The sequence below is a fragment of the Chrysochloris asiatica genome, unplaced genomic scaffold, assembly GCF_000296735.1.
Source record: "Chrysochloris asiatica unplaced genomic scaffold, ChrAsi1.0 scaffold00305, whole genome shotgun sequence".
In the NCBI taxonomy this organism is placed as follows: Eukaryota; Metazoa; Chordata; class Mammalia; order Afrosoricida; family Chrysochloridae; genus Chrysochloris; species Chrysochloris asiatica.
The window spans coordinates 195,103-209,429 of record NW_006408823.1 but is presented as its reverse complement, the minus strand read 5'-3'; the positions used below and the strand labels follow the sequence as shown (position 1 = coordinate 209,429).

Sequence of the window (14,327 nt, the reverse complement as noted above, 5' to 3'; positions counted from 1 at the left end):
CCCCCTTCCATCTTCTTTTGATGCTTACTGTATCATTCAATATTTTGCAGAAAGAATTCTTCAGTATTACTAGCTGAGGTTTGATTTTTTTCTTCATTTCTTTTAGCTTGAGAATGATGAATGTGTTCTTCCCTTTTGGTTTTCTAACTCCAGATTTTTGCACATTTCATTACAATATTTGACTTTGTCTTCTCCAGCTGTCCTTTGAAATTTTCTGTTCAGCAGTTTTACCTCCTCATTTCTTCCATTTGCTTTAGCATCTGTACGCTGGAGAGCAAGTTTCAGAGTCTCTTCTGACGTCCATGTGGATCTTTTCTTTCTTCCTTGCTTCTTAATGACCTTTTGCTTTCTTCCTGTGTTCTTGATGTCATCCCATTTCCTTGGTTTTGTATCACTAATGCCTAATGCATCAAATCTATTCTTGAGATTATCTCTAAATTTCAGTGGGATATGTTCCAAGTCATATTTTGACTCTCGTGGACTTTTAATTTTTTTCTTGAGCTTCAGTCTGAACTTGCAAATAAGTAATTGATGGTTTGTTCCGCAGACTGCCCCTGACGTCGTTTTGGCTGATTATATGGAGCTTTTCCACAGTCTCTTCATACAGATATATAGTCTATTTGATTTCTGTGTATTCAACCTGGTGAGGTCCATGTGTATAGGCATCTTTTATGTTGTTTAAGAGATATTTGCAAAGAAGTCATTGGTCTTGCAAAATTCTATCATGTAATCTCCAACACCGTTTCTATGATGAATGCACGGCCATTCCTCTTCAATTTGTTATTCCCAGCATAATAAACCATCTGATTGCCAGATTCAAAATGGCCAATACCAGTCCATTTCAGCTCAGTAATGTCTAAGATACCAATGTTTTTACATTCCATTTCATTTTTGACAACTTACAAAACTTCATACACTCCATGGTCTGATTATTAATGGATGTTTACAGCTGTTTCTCCTCATGTTCAGTTGTGCCCCATCAGCACATGAAGGTCCTGAAAGCTTTACTCCATTCTCATCATTGATGTCAACTCTACTTTGAGGAGGCAGCCCATCCCCAGTCATATTTTGAGTACCCTCCCAGCTGAAGGGCTCATCCTCTGGCACTATATCCAACAGTATTCTGATGCGCATCATCATGCTTCAATATTCAATATTCTGGTGCTATCTGACAGTGTTTCACTACTGTTCATAAGGTTTTCAGTGGCTAAGGATTTGGAAGTAGTCCGCCTTTCCTTCCAAGTCTGTCTTAGTCTGGTAGCTCAGCTGAAATCTGTCCATCAGGGTGACCCTGTCAGTATTCATAGGTTCCGGCCTCACAGCAACATGCAAGCCACCACAGTGCAGCAAGTTGACAGACACGTGGTGGTCAGTGGCTTTAAGAGATCAAAAATACATTGTGGCCCTTCTTCCAGTTTAACGTATAGCTCTACCAAATTATTTGTAATGACCGCCTAACTTTCTGTTGGATAACTGGATCATCATTGATTTGAGCAGCCCCCTTTGGATGGAAATGTTTTTCTTCAGATTTCCTGTTATTATTAACAATGTTTCAGTCATTACCCTGGTAATTGTGCACTTGTTCAAATGTTCCTTTAGGATCTATTCCCAGATGTGGAAATTCTGGGTCACAAGATAGTAACAAAAATGTTATTGTTGTTAAGTGCTATTGAGTCAGTTCCCTGTGTAGGGTTTCCCAGGAGCAGCTGGTGGGTTTGAACCGCTGACCTTGCAGTTCAAAGTGCTCATCCTACAGCACCACACCAGGGCTCTAGATAAAGGAAACTCATGCTGCATCAATACCAACTTACACTCCCACCAACAACATCTTAGGGTTCCTCCTACTGCCTCATCCTCACCAACTCCCGCAGCGTGTCTGTATAATCTATGTCAATTACACAGAGGAAAGATGATACAACTCGGGATTTCTTCTTCTTGGTCATTAATGAGACTGAGCACCTCTTCAATGTTTTGCTTGTTTGTATTTCTTCTATGGACTATCTCTTTGTGCCCTTTGTCCCGAATTCTAAATGGTCGTCTATTTCTTATGGCTTATATGTTAAGGCTATTAATGCTCTTTCACGTATTTTGCAAGTTCTGATTCCTGATTTGTGGTTTTCTCTTCCAGCTTTATTTGTAGCATCTATAATTATTTGGAAATATAAAACTCATAGAAAGTCAGTCTGCTCATGTGTTCCTTTTATGATTTGGGGGTTTATGTCATGCCTTCCTTAAGGAGAGATTTAAGCATATTCTCTCATGTTTTCCTATTGTGCATATATGGTCTTACATGTATAATTTTTAATCTCTTAATCCCTCTGAAATTAAATTTGGCATTCAATGTGGAGTAGAGTTCAATAATATTTTTTAGTAGCCTGGTCAATGACTCAACACCGTTTGCACTGCTTTGAAATCCTACTTTTGTCATATTATCAAAGTTCTTTATATGTAAATATAAACATATATTTGTTAGCGGATTCCAATGCTGTTCTACGGACTTGTGTGTCTATTCTTGTGTTAGCCCACCCTGTTTCATATTTGGGGGTGTTGTTAGTTGCCCTTGTGATCTTTATGGGAGAGATTGCCAAGTCTTCCTCCCAAAAGGCCTCTGGGTGGGTTTGAACCACCGACTCTCCAGTTAGCAAATGAGCACTTAACGTTGTCTCAGGCCTTTGCTTTCACAGCACTAAGCACCCCAGGAACCTGTCTTCACTACTTGTTTCCTTTTTTATTGTCACTATCACCTAGGGCGAGCTGTCTGCTCCCGTGAGGATTTAGTCTCAGAATCCCAAGGGAGCAGCTCTGCTCTGCCAGATGAGGTGCTCTGTGTCAGAAGGATTCGACAGCAGCTGTACACCACCTGCCCCCCCCCACACACACACACACTCACTCATAGGCTAGGGACGCTGTCTAACGTGTTTGCCTTCAGAGCCCAGTTAGTTCCTAGAGCACACCACAAGCTCTCAGGAAAGGTTTGCTGGCTGAATGAATACATGGAAATAAACCATATATCATGATCAAAATATGCTAGAAAATCCAGTCCTGATTCAACAGACATTCCTAACCCTTAAACAACCCATAACTGTGCTGTAAGAGACCATACCGTACAAGAGATGGTGTCTGCGAGGTCTTGGTTTTGATTCCGGGTCAGCCCCTTCCTAGTTGTGTGTCCTGGGGCAAGTCACTTAACCTCTCTGAGTCCCAGTAGCCTCATCTATAAAATGGAAGAAATAATCATAATGAGAGTTGTTATGGGAAGGAAATGAGGTAATGGAAATACAATGCTTAACTGAATGTTGGGAACCCAGTGCCCACCACCCACTGCCAACCCGTACAGATTTCTCCTAGGGGTTCTGAGGCTGCAAACCCTTATAGAACCAGACTGCTTATCTGGCTGGCTGGGTCAAATCGCCACCTTTTTGGTTAGCAGTCCATCACCTAACCTGCGGTGCCAGCACGGTTCATTCAGGAACATAGTAAGCAGTCAGTGTGTATTTGTTGCATGTTGTTGTTCGGTGTTGCTGAGCTGGTACTTTACTCATCACAACTCCATGTACACTGGGAGGAAACACTGCCCGGTCCTGGGCCATCCTCACAGTGGCTGCTATGTTTCAAGCCCTTTGCTGCAGGCACAATCCATCTCATTGAGGGTCTTCCTATTTTCGCTGACCTTCTACTTTACTAAGCATGATGTCCTTCTCCAGGAACTGGTCCCTCTTGATAACATGTCCAAAGTAGGAGAGACAAAGTCTCGTCATCCTGGCTTCTAAGGAGCATTCTGGCTGTACTTCTTCCAACACAGATTTCTTTGTTCTTTTGGCAGTTCACAGTGAATAGTCAATATTCTTAGCCATCGCCAACACCATAATTTAAATGCATCCATTCTTCTCTGGCCATAATATTATTTGAGTTGCAATAGGAAATGAGGTGTTAAAGGAAACTTCCTTAGCAAGAGAATACTAATTATAAACACTTCACAAATGTGATGAGGGTTAGGTGTTCTCCTGGTGGCCTCAGAGTTAATTAACCAAGGAGTCTGTATGACGAATGTGATTTCGCATCGGTTGGGGTCTGGCCAGTGTTGTTAAAGTCTCCAAAATAAGAGTTAACTTTAGAAAGGAAAAGGTAAGATTACCTTTGCAATAATATGAAAAAACCTGAGCAGACTGAAAACAGCACTAATACAGTTAGGCAGTAAATATACACCAGCAGGCATGATCTAGGACCTTGCCTGTCCCATGGTATGTTTTGCTTTAGAACTAGGGGTGGGGAATGGCTGGCCCCTGCCCCCTGAGCCTGTGGCCCTGATGATGTCCTGCCCGCTAGAAGGGAAGGAGTGAGGACATCTACTTGGAGGTCATGTGGGCATGCAGCCAGCCCTGAACATGCAGCTGACTCAGGTCCTGGGGGAGGAAGCCACTGTGGGCAGATGGGGCTTGTGGGTTTCACCTGTCTGCTGCGTCCCTGCATTCCCAGGAGCCCCCAGGACAGCTGGATAAGGAAAGCCACCTTGCAGGCATTTGGGAACCAGCTCCCCTGCCATGTGACACCTCTATGTGTCTCTCACCCACTGTCAGGCTACTGATGACACGGCAGGTCAGAGAGTCACAAGAGTCGGCTGGTGAGTGGCCCCTGCCCCAAGCCAAGCCCCTGGGATGAGCCTATTCTCACCATCTAGGGAGGGGAGGGAAGTGGGGTTATTTCTTGGAGGCCCTGGATTGGGGTGGTCCCAGGCACGGATGGAGGCAGCAGGGTTGGCTCCGCTGTCCACAGCTCCTGGTGGAGGCCCCGGGCTGCATGCGGAGGCAGGAAGTACTTGTGGGTGGCTCCCCAGCCGAGCAGGTCAAGGCCCTCATGGACCTGCTGACAGGGAAGGGGACCCAAGCCCTGCAGACCCCCGACAGGACGCCGGAGTGCCCCCGCCATGGTAGGATGGGCTTGGATGGCAGAGGGGGGCCTCTCCCTGAACCCTCTGCCCCGCTCCTGTCATCCTCACCCACCCTGGCCCCCTTGGGCCTCTGTCACGCAGACTCGAGGATCCCGCGGCATCGGGCCGCCCTGCTGGGCAGGCTAGGGGACAGCAAGGAGCTGGGTGAGCCCCCGGCCAGGCTGGCCAGCCTTCTGTTAGTGGACGGCTTGACGGACCTGCAGCTTCGGGAACACGACTTCACGCAGGTGGAAGCCACACGTGGGGCTGGGCGTGCCGCCAGAACCATTGCTCTGGACGGGCTCTTCCTGCCCCTCTCCCGGGTCTCAGTGCCGCCCCGCGTCTCCATCACCGTCGGGGTGGCCGGCGTGGGCAAGACCACCCTGGTGAGGCATTTTGTCCGCCTCTGGGCCCAAGGGCAGCTCGCCAAGGACGTGTCTCTGGTGCTGCCCCTGACCTTCCGGGAGTTGAACACTTACGAGAAGTTGTCAGCTGACCGGCTCATCCGCACCGCCTTCCAACACATCGGGGAGTCCAGCCTGGTAGTGGGGGCTCCGACCAGGACCCTCCTGATTCTGGACGGCCTGGACCAGAGTAAGACGCCCCTGGACTTCTCCAACGCGGCAGCCTGCACGGACCCCAAGAAGGAGATCCAGGTGGACAGCCTCCTCACCAACATCATCCGCGGTAACCTCTTTCCGGAAGTTTCTGTCTGGGTCACCTCCCGCCCTGGTGCGGCTGGGCAGATCCCGGGGGGCCTGGTGGACCGGATGACAGAGATCCGGGGCTTTAATGAGGAGGAGATCACAGCGTGTTTGGGGCAGATGTTCCCAGAAGATCAGAGCCTCACGAACTGGGTTCTGGCCCAGGTGCAGGCAAACAGGGCTCTTTACCTGATGTGCACTGTCCCTGCCTTCTGTCGGCTCTCAGGGTTGGCTCTGGGCTACCTGTACCACCACAGGCGGGGCACCCCAGACGCTGCTGAGCTGTCATCCCCGAGGACCCTGAGTGAAATTTACTCCTGGTACTTCCGGATGGCACTGGGTGGGGAGGGACAGGACAGGGGCAAAGTGAGCCCACGCATCGAGCATGTGGCCCAGGGGGGCCGCAGGATGGTGGGGACGCTGGGCCGGCTGGCCTTCCTCGGGCTGCTCAGGAAGAAGTACGTGTTTTACGAGCAGGACCTGAAGGCATCCGGGGTGGACCTGACCCTGCTACACAGCGCTGTTTGCAGCTGCTTTCTGCGGCAGGAGGAAATACCGGGTGCCTCGGCCGCCTACTGCTTCTCCCACCTGTCCCTGCAGGAGTTTGTAGCAGCTGCTTACTACTACAGCGCATCCAAGAGGGCCATCTTCGACCTCTTCACCGAGAGCGGCATGTCCTGGCCCCGGCTGGGCTTCCTCACGCACTTCCGGAGCGCCGCCCAGCGGACCATGCAGGCGGAGGACGGCAGGCTGGACGTGTTCCTCCGCTTCCTCTCGGGCCTTCTGTCCCCCAGGGTCAACGCCCTGCTATCAGACTCCCTGTTGGCCATAGGCGAGCACCAGACTTACCGGACGCAGGTGGCTAGCCTCCTGCGGGGCTGCCTGGCCTCCGAGGCCGCTGTCAGCGCCCGGGCCATCAACATCCTGCGCTGCCTGCAAGAGCTACAGCACACGGAGCTGGCCCGCGACGTGGAGGCGGCCATGGAGCGCGGATCCCTGGCCGAGCTGACCAGCCCCGCGCACCGCGCCACCCTGGCCTACTTGCTGCAGGTGTCAGACACCTGTGCCCAGGAAGCCAACCTGTCCCTGTGCCTCAGCCGGGCTGTCCTCCAGAGCCTACTGCCCCAGCTGCTCTACTGCCAGAGCCTCAGGTGGGCACGGGGAGGGTGTTCAGTGCAAGTGGGCAGAGTAGGGAGAAGGGTCTGCAACAGTTTCTGCCCCTGGTGCCCTGGACCAGCCCAGTGCTGTGGAGTCTGTGCCCCCTGATTCCATCCACTGCTCTGGAACTCAGCCTATAGGACAAGGGCCATGGAACCTGAGAGCAGGTATGGGTCCTCGGACAGAGGAGAGTAAGCTCAGTGCCACACAGATACGTAGCACACGGGATTGTTGTAAGATAGCCGGTGAAGCCACCTCCCTGGACAGGAAACCCAAGACTCATAACCTCTGAGCCTTTCATTTCAAGTTCCACAGGAGAACTCGGAGCAGTGTGTGTGCGCTAGGTGCAAACTCTGAACCACAAGGATGGGATGGGGAGGAGAGAGAGGAAAAGGGTTCCCAAACAGGATGTCTGGAGACCACTCCCCTGCCCCAAGGCTAGTTCTCTTGCCACTGGTCTCTTCCCCAGCTGCCCATGGGCAGTGGACACTCCCTGTCACTGTTTTTCTTGGGCAGGCTGGACACAAACCAGTTCCAGGACCCGGTGATGGAGTTGCTGGGTAGTGTGCTGAGTGGGAAGGACTGTCGCATTCAGAAGATCAGGTAACCCTCAGCAAGGACACTCCACTCGTGGGTACCTACCTGTTTCCGGGGGTCCATGACTCTTCTATCACCTTCTCTGTTCAACTGGCCAGGGTGCTTTCAAGAAGAGGTATCTTTGACAAATATGGTTCAGGATACAGTGTGCTTGTTTCTGCCCATTCTAGAACATTCCAGAACCTGAGGTAGTTCATCTGTAAGAAAAGGGGATTGGCATGATGAGGGTCAGACACTGTCCAGAACAGGAAAGCATTTCTCAAGAACTATCCGTTTCTCCTCCCATGTCTGTGGTGACATGGCCCAACGTTCTCTAAGCTCCTTTCAAAGTTTGGCCTCAAACAGTAACCTCGGCATCTAACACATTGAATTCATTCTGTTATACATAAGAGCACCATGATTTGGAACCAATTCCATGGCAACTAACAACATGGTAATCAGATGAGTCTTTAGAACGGAAGAAGAGATCTACATGGTCATGAAATCTCTCCTAGAATAACAAGTCTGAATCTGAGGAACACCCTGGTTGTAGCTAAACAGATGTGATGGCATGAGAGTGGGTTTTGGAAAACTACGGAGACAACCCAGAGAGCCATTTTTTATTCTCAATAATTTCCCATGTTCTGAGTAATATTTCTCTGAAGAAAGGAAAAATTTAGAACCAGTTAGGAACAAACTCAAGTCGCTGAACACAGCGGTTAAGACAGTAGGTGCTGTGTGATCTTGAACAAGATTCATCTGTACCTAAAGAGGATAAGGTCTCCAAGACCACCCTCAAGGTCAATGGTTTACTAAGAGGACTCTCAAAGCTCAGAAAAGTCATTATCCTCCTGGGTTTATTACAATAAAATATGAAAATTTCACATTAGCAAAACAAAAGGTAGAGTCCAGGAGAGATCAGGCACAACTTCCTATTTGCCTTATCCCAGTGGAGTCACATGGACAGCGCTTAATTCTCCCAGAAATGGTGTGTGCCAACACACATGGAGTATTGCCAACCAAGGACACTCACCCAATCTTTGGTGGCCAGAGTTTTTATTATGAGTCAATCACATAGACATGGTAGTTGTTGTTAAGTGCTGTTGAGTTGATTCTGACTCATAGCAACCCTGTATAGGGTTTCCAAGGAGCAATTGGTGAGCTTGAACCACTGACCTTGCAGTTCAAACAACTTTGCAGTCTGATGCATTAGCCCACAGTGCCACACCAGGACTCCTCACCCATATGGTTGACCTCAGTCTCCAGTCCCTCCAAAATCAAGCTGGTATCACATGGCTCAAGGCCCCACCATAAATCATACTGTTAGCATAAACTACCTGGCATGGTCCACAGCCTTCAAGTAAACAAAGACACTTATCAGACAGGACACACTTCAAGGGGTTAGAAGTTACCTTCCAGGACCGAAGGTCAAAGGTCAGATCTTTCATTGCTCAAGCTTAACCCTTTCCTAGGATTGTTGTGAGGTTTATATGAACTAGTTCAAGTAAAGTGCTTGAGACAAGGAGGATACAGAGGAGGCATCAGGGAAGGAAGCGCTGTCATTAGCAGTATGGCCTTTGTCTTGGGAGCAAGAGAAATAAGTGCAACACCTTTGAAAGAAAAAATGATCATGATGACTTCTCATTAATGTTTTGTTTTAATGTCATGGGAGTCTTCAATTTTCAGTGTTTTACTTAAAGTAGGCTAGAAACAATTTTCAAAAATGATTTTGAAGAAAGCCAAAATATTCTTCTATGGCCACATGCCCTTCTTCACCACTATGTAGTTGGTTCTAAATGTCCTATCCCTGTTTGAAATGCCCATGATATCCTTCAGAAAAGTTACATGTTGTCTATAGAGCCTGGTGGAACCCTCACAGGGAGGGGGAAGGTGCTTAGACAGGCCCATAAGGTCAAGGGTAACACCAGGGAGATCCGCATTTCTTAGAACCATCAACCACAGAAGATCAGAGGAGCAGCATTTGCCCAGGCATAGAGCTCAGAAGGCAGGAAGGAATTGAAAAGAAACTTTTCACATGACTCACAAAACACCACTTACAAAATGTTATACAAGTCCTGGGGGGCAGGAGCAGAGGTGCTCTAGAATCTGAGAACATTTATACATAAGGTGGCCCGGCTGAGTGGTTTTCAAATTTTTCTAAAGAAATAGTTTCCAAAAGACATCAAGCAAAACAGACAAAAGGGGGAGCTGCTAGGATTAAAAGAAGTAGTGGTGGGGAGTCTAGAGCCCAGTCTGCATGGTTTCCTCATCAGCCTCTTGGTGGCTCCTGAATTTTTAGGGGGACCCGGAAGGGAAGATATACCTGAGCAGCTGTACCCCTTGGGGCTACCCCAACAGTTTTAAATGCCTAGGAAACTGTCAAGAACCAGCACCTCCAAAATTTGGTACATGAGATAACGCTGAGTTGCCCCACCAGCATATTCATGGAGTCTCCTTTCAAAGCTGGCATAGATGATTTTTGTTGTTTACCTGCTTTTTTTTGTAACAACTTTACCATTTACTTGTCTTTCACTGGAGAAAGGCTGGAATCAGTGGTGTGCTGGAACCGGCTTGTACCAGTTCATGAGAGCTGAAGGTTAAATTCTCAGGAGGTTTGCAAGCTAGTTATAAACTGTGCTTGGAATTGGCCGTTGGCCATGGTGAGAATATTGACTCCATGGCAACTAGCGAACGCTGTAATCGTTTTGTGTGTTTCGTTTTTTTCTGGCCAGCCAGTTCATCAGCATACCACTGGCAGGATCCACATGCTGGGTTTCTGTCATTGTCCTCTTCGTTTTGCTCTGTGCATGGAAGTTGTTGTGCTGGATTCTAGCCAAACTTTTCCCTGGAACCCTTTGCCAGAATCTGGGGCTACCCACCTACTCTTGCCCTAGTTTGCCCAGGCTCAGCGGTGCGCCTGTGTTTGACCATCCTGTTTCAAGGGGTTACCTCATTTCCATTCATGTCTAGGTCCTGATGATGCTGGGGAGGGCTAGGGATTCAACCACAGGCATGGCATGAAGGAAGAGGTGATGGATGGATGGCCCTAATTAACCACTCACTCCTCTCCCTTTCTTTGGGCAGCTTGGCTGAGAACCAGATTAGCAACAAAGGGGCCAAAGCTCTGGCCAGATCCCTTCTGGTCAACAGAAGTCTGACTGCTCTGGAGTAAGTAGGATACCACAGGCCTATCTATGTTTTGCCATTGGAAGAGGAAAAGTATGTGGACCATCTTGTATAGGCTCTTTCCTCCTCAGCCAAGAGACTGGCTTCATCCACCCTTCCCCCACGGTTAGCCTCTGGGCATGGACTCCATACTGCATTTAAAGTAGGTTCCAAGATCTCTGGGCCCCTGATGGTCCCTCAATTCTGTAAGATTAGGAATCAGAGAGACTTCATCCTGGCTCACACTCTCCTCTGGGTGGATTGGAAGGACAACTGAGCAAGCAAAGCCTTGCTTGCCCCTGGACTCTTGCCTGAGTGTCATCCCCAAGACTGCTAAATCGGACCCAGTGAAGTACTGGGTTTTTCAGTCCCAAATGTGGGATTATAATTCTCCTTAATTTGCATTAATTCCCAATAATCCATCAAGTCCTGATTTCTCTCCCATCACAGGGGACTATCTTGGAAAACTTCTTCCATGTCTGACTATATAAGATCTCTGCCCCACTTCCATCAAACACGAAAATCCTTAACCTTGACCCTTTTTGAGGATCAGTGTAATTCCTCTTCTTTCCCACCCTAGAAGTCAAATGAATGGGGGTAATTCTTTCTCTCTTCCTTCACCAGCCTCCGAGGTAACTCCATTGGGCCACAAGGGGCCAAGGCCCTGGCAGATGCTCTGAAGATTAACCGCACTCTGGCTTCTCTGAGGTACGTTACCTGCCCCCAATCCCTGCTTCCCCCAGCCACCAAAGTGCACACTTTAAAATGGTTAATTTCAGAGAGTCTAGAAAACCTTTTCCTCAAATGCTACCAAACGGGAGGGTTTCTAAATGGTAGGCCTGGGGTCCAGCCCACTGGATACCATGGGGTCTTGTATGCTAAGCAAGTTTCAAAGTTCCAGCCCCTCTTTACTCTGCGTGCTTGTTTATGACCTGAAGAGTGGATAGAGGAAAAGCAGGGGCTGCGGGTGGGGAAAGGCAAAATAATAAAAATGATAGGAAAACCTCTTGTCTTTTATAGAAGGGGAAATTCCCAAAGTCATGGTGTCCTAATTGTTTCATGAAGTGTTTTTGGCACCCTGAAGAGCCCACATTTCAGAAGGTCCCTGTGTTTGGTGTGGTTGGTTCTGTCCTTTTGTAGGTGCCTGTGGGTGTAGCCATCCTTAGTTAAGTCTGGAATTATCTCTTTTTTTTCCATTTTACTTTCTTTTTTGAGGTGAAAATCATATAAATGTAACATTTTAAAGTGTACACTTCAGTGGCATTTAGGACATTGATAGTATGATGTCATCACCTCTGTCTTGTTCCAAAACATTCCCATCACCCCCAGGTCTCCTTATTCATTTAACAGTCCTTCCCCTTTTTTCCCTGTCCCCAGTCTCTGCAAACCATAAATCTACTTTATGTCTTAATGTACGGATATGTTCTATAAATGGAATCATGTAATATGTGGCCCTTCGTGTCTGCCTTCTTTCCACTCAATGAGTTTTCAAGGTTTGTCCACTTTGTCCCATGTAATATGACCAAATAATATTCCATGGTGTGGATAATAAAAATTGCTTATCAATTCATCCACTGATGGACATTTGAATTGCTTCCACCTTTTGGTTATTTGAATACTGTTGCTATCAACATTTTCATGCATATATATTTTCATTTCTCTTGGGTATGTACCTACCTGGGAGTGGAATTGCAGGGTCATATGATGGTGCTGGTGGTGGTGTTCTGTGCTGTCAAGTCAATTCTGACTCATAGCCGCCCGGTATAGGGCTTCTGAGGAGTGGCTAGTAAGTTTGAACTGCCTTGGTAGCCCTGAGGTATCTTCCTGGATGAGAGAGATGAGAGTCCCCATCAGGATCATTGGAGGCTCTCTTTTGCTCCACAGTGACACTCCTCTCCCTCATCTCCACAGCCTCCAGAGCAACGTGATCAAGGACGATGGTGCCAGGTCCATGGCTGAGGCCTTGGCCACCACTCGGACCCTCTGCATGCTGCAGTAAGTGGACAGGCTGCCACCTCTCTCCTCTTTTGCCCTTCCCCAAGGGTGTCTCTTCCTGTTTTCTGTGAGGAGGAATGGATGTCGGTGAGACCCAGAGACTTTCTCACCTGTCCAGATGGCCCCTGGAAAACTGATGCCAGACTCTGTTCCAGAGAACATGTGCTGGAAGAAGATTCAAAAGAAAATCTTCTGCCCTCCCAGAAAATCCTGTCCACAAATATAGGAGAGAACAAAACTGTTTTTTTTACTGGATAAGCCTTAAACCAGATCGTGACAAAGACAGAAAGAACGTTCAGCCTCCTATGTATCCGGGTCAGCTTGACTCACTACCAACATGTTCTCAAGAGAAACCGTCACTAGTCTCTAGTCAGGAAACCTGGCACCATTTGTCACACACAGTTCATCCTAAATTCACCTGGTAACTGGGTGGCCACCTGTGTTAGTTAACTGCCTTTAGCCATAGGAAAACTAAAATCTCTCATGTCTCCATGACAAGCAGGTGCTATGGTAAGGAGGCAGGGATACTGGGGCACTAGCTCCTTGAAGTTTACATTTCAAAGAGGAAGCTCCTTGGATTGCCAAACCAGCAGGAGATTTATTGAGCTTTTGAAAATGTTGACATACATCTTCACCAGACTGCTGACCAGAAGGTCACTGGTTCAAACTCTCCAGGTACTCCTTGGAAACGCTATATTCACTATGAGTCAGGATGACTCAGTGGCATCTATCAACAACATCTCAAAGGGATCGAGAAAGGATTGACAGTTACAGGTGTTCTTGAAAAGAAATGTTTGAAGCAGAGGGTAGGGGAAGTCTCTCTCTTGGGGATCCAGGAAAAATCCATTGTGTAGATGCCCTGGTGCGAAGAGGAGCCTAAGAGCCAGTTTTCTCACCAGCCATGAGACTTTCCTGTTACATCTCCTTCCACCAGACTTACTATAAAAAGGAAGTAGCTTTTAGAGAAGAGGAATTGATAAGGAGCATCTGCCCTCTGATCTCTGCTATCCAGAGAGCTTTCTAGTGTTGGGAGATGGCGAGAGATTATTGGCTGTTGAGTGGACAGCTGGACTTATACATGGACATCCACTTGGGAGGCTGCCAGATATTCTGGGTATCCACCAATCACTGCTTCCTAGCTCCTTAGAAGGGAAGGTGTGGCAACAGACCTATAATGACGTCATTGGCAACACTCTGGTAATGAGTCACAGACCTTTCCTGGAGAATTCCCACCTCACCACATGCTGTGATAAAAGGAGTAGTTTCTAATCTAGACTAGCTTGTCAAAGTTTCTCTAGCTCCTAAACTTGACTTGGCTGTCGAAGACCTGGGAATGGTTGTAACCAGCTTCACTCAGGGACACCCTCTCCTCTTCCACAGCTTGCAGAAGAACACTATTGGGCCCAAGGGAGTCCAGCAGATGGCAGACGCCCTGAAGCAGAACAGGAGCTTGAAGGAGCTCATGTGAGAAATGCAGAAGGACCAAATTGGTGTCCTGGGTGCCTGTGAATGCCTAGCCCACTGTAAACATTTGTGAGAATGGGATAGATGGGTGCCTAGATGGATGAGTGGATGGATGGATAGATGGATGGATAGATGTATGTATGTATGTATGGTGAATGGATGGATGAGTGGATGGATGGATGGGTGGGTGGGTGGATGGGTGGATGCGTGGATGGATGGATGGATGGGTGGATGGATGGATGGATGGGTGGATGGATGGATAGATGTATATATGTATGTATGGTGAATGGATGGATGAGTGGATGGATGGATGGGTGGGTGGGTGGATGCGTGGATGG

At 48.0% G+C, this 14,327-nt stretch overlaps 1 protein-coding gene across 1 annotated transcript in view; it reads left to right on the top strand.

Annotated features, from left to right (window-relative positions):
- Positions 1-4,367: 4,367 nt before the first annotated feature.
- Positions 4,368-14,327, top strand: part of NLRC3 (NLR family, CARD domain containing 3) — an 18,180-nt gene continuing 8,220 nt past the window's right edge. The window contains exons 1-8 of the mRNA XM_006874902.1: positions 4,368-4,421; positions 4,774-4,913; positions 5,004-6,782; positions 7,306-7,392; positions 10,450-10,533; positions 11,155-11,238; positions 12,442-12,525; positions 13,906-13,989. Coding sequence (XP_006874964.1) covers positions 4,368-4,421; positions 4,774-4,913; positions 5,004-6,782; positions 7,306-7,392; positions 10,450-10,533; positions 11,155-11,238; positions 12,442-12,525; positions 13,906-13,989 — 2,396 coding nt within the window. The remainder of the gene's footprint in view (positions 4,422-4,773; positions 4,914-5,003; positions 6,783-7,305; positions 7,393-10,449; positions 10,534-11,154; positions 11,239-12,441; positions 12,526-13,905; positions 13,990-14,327) is intronic.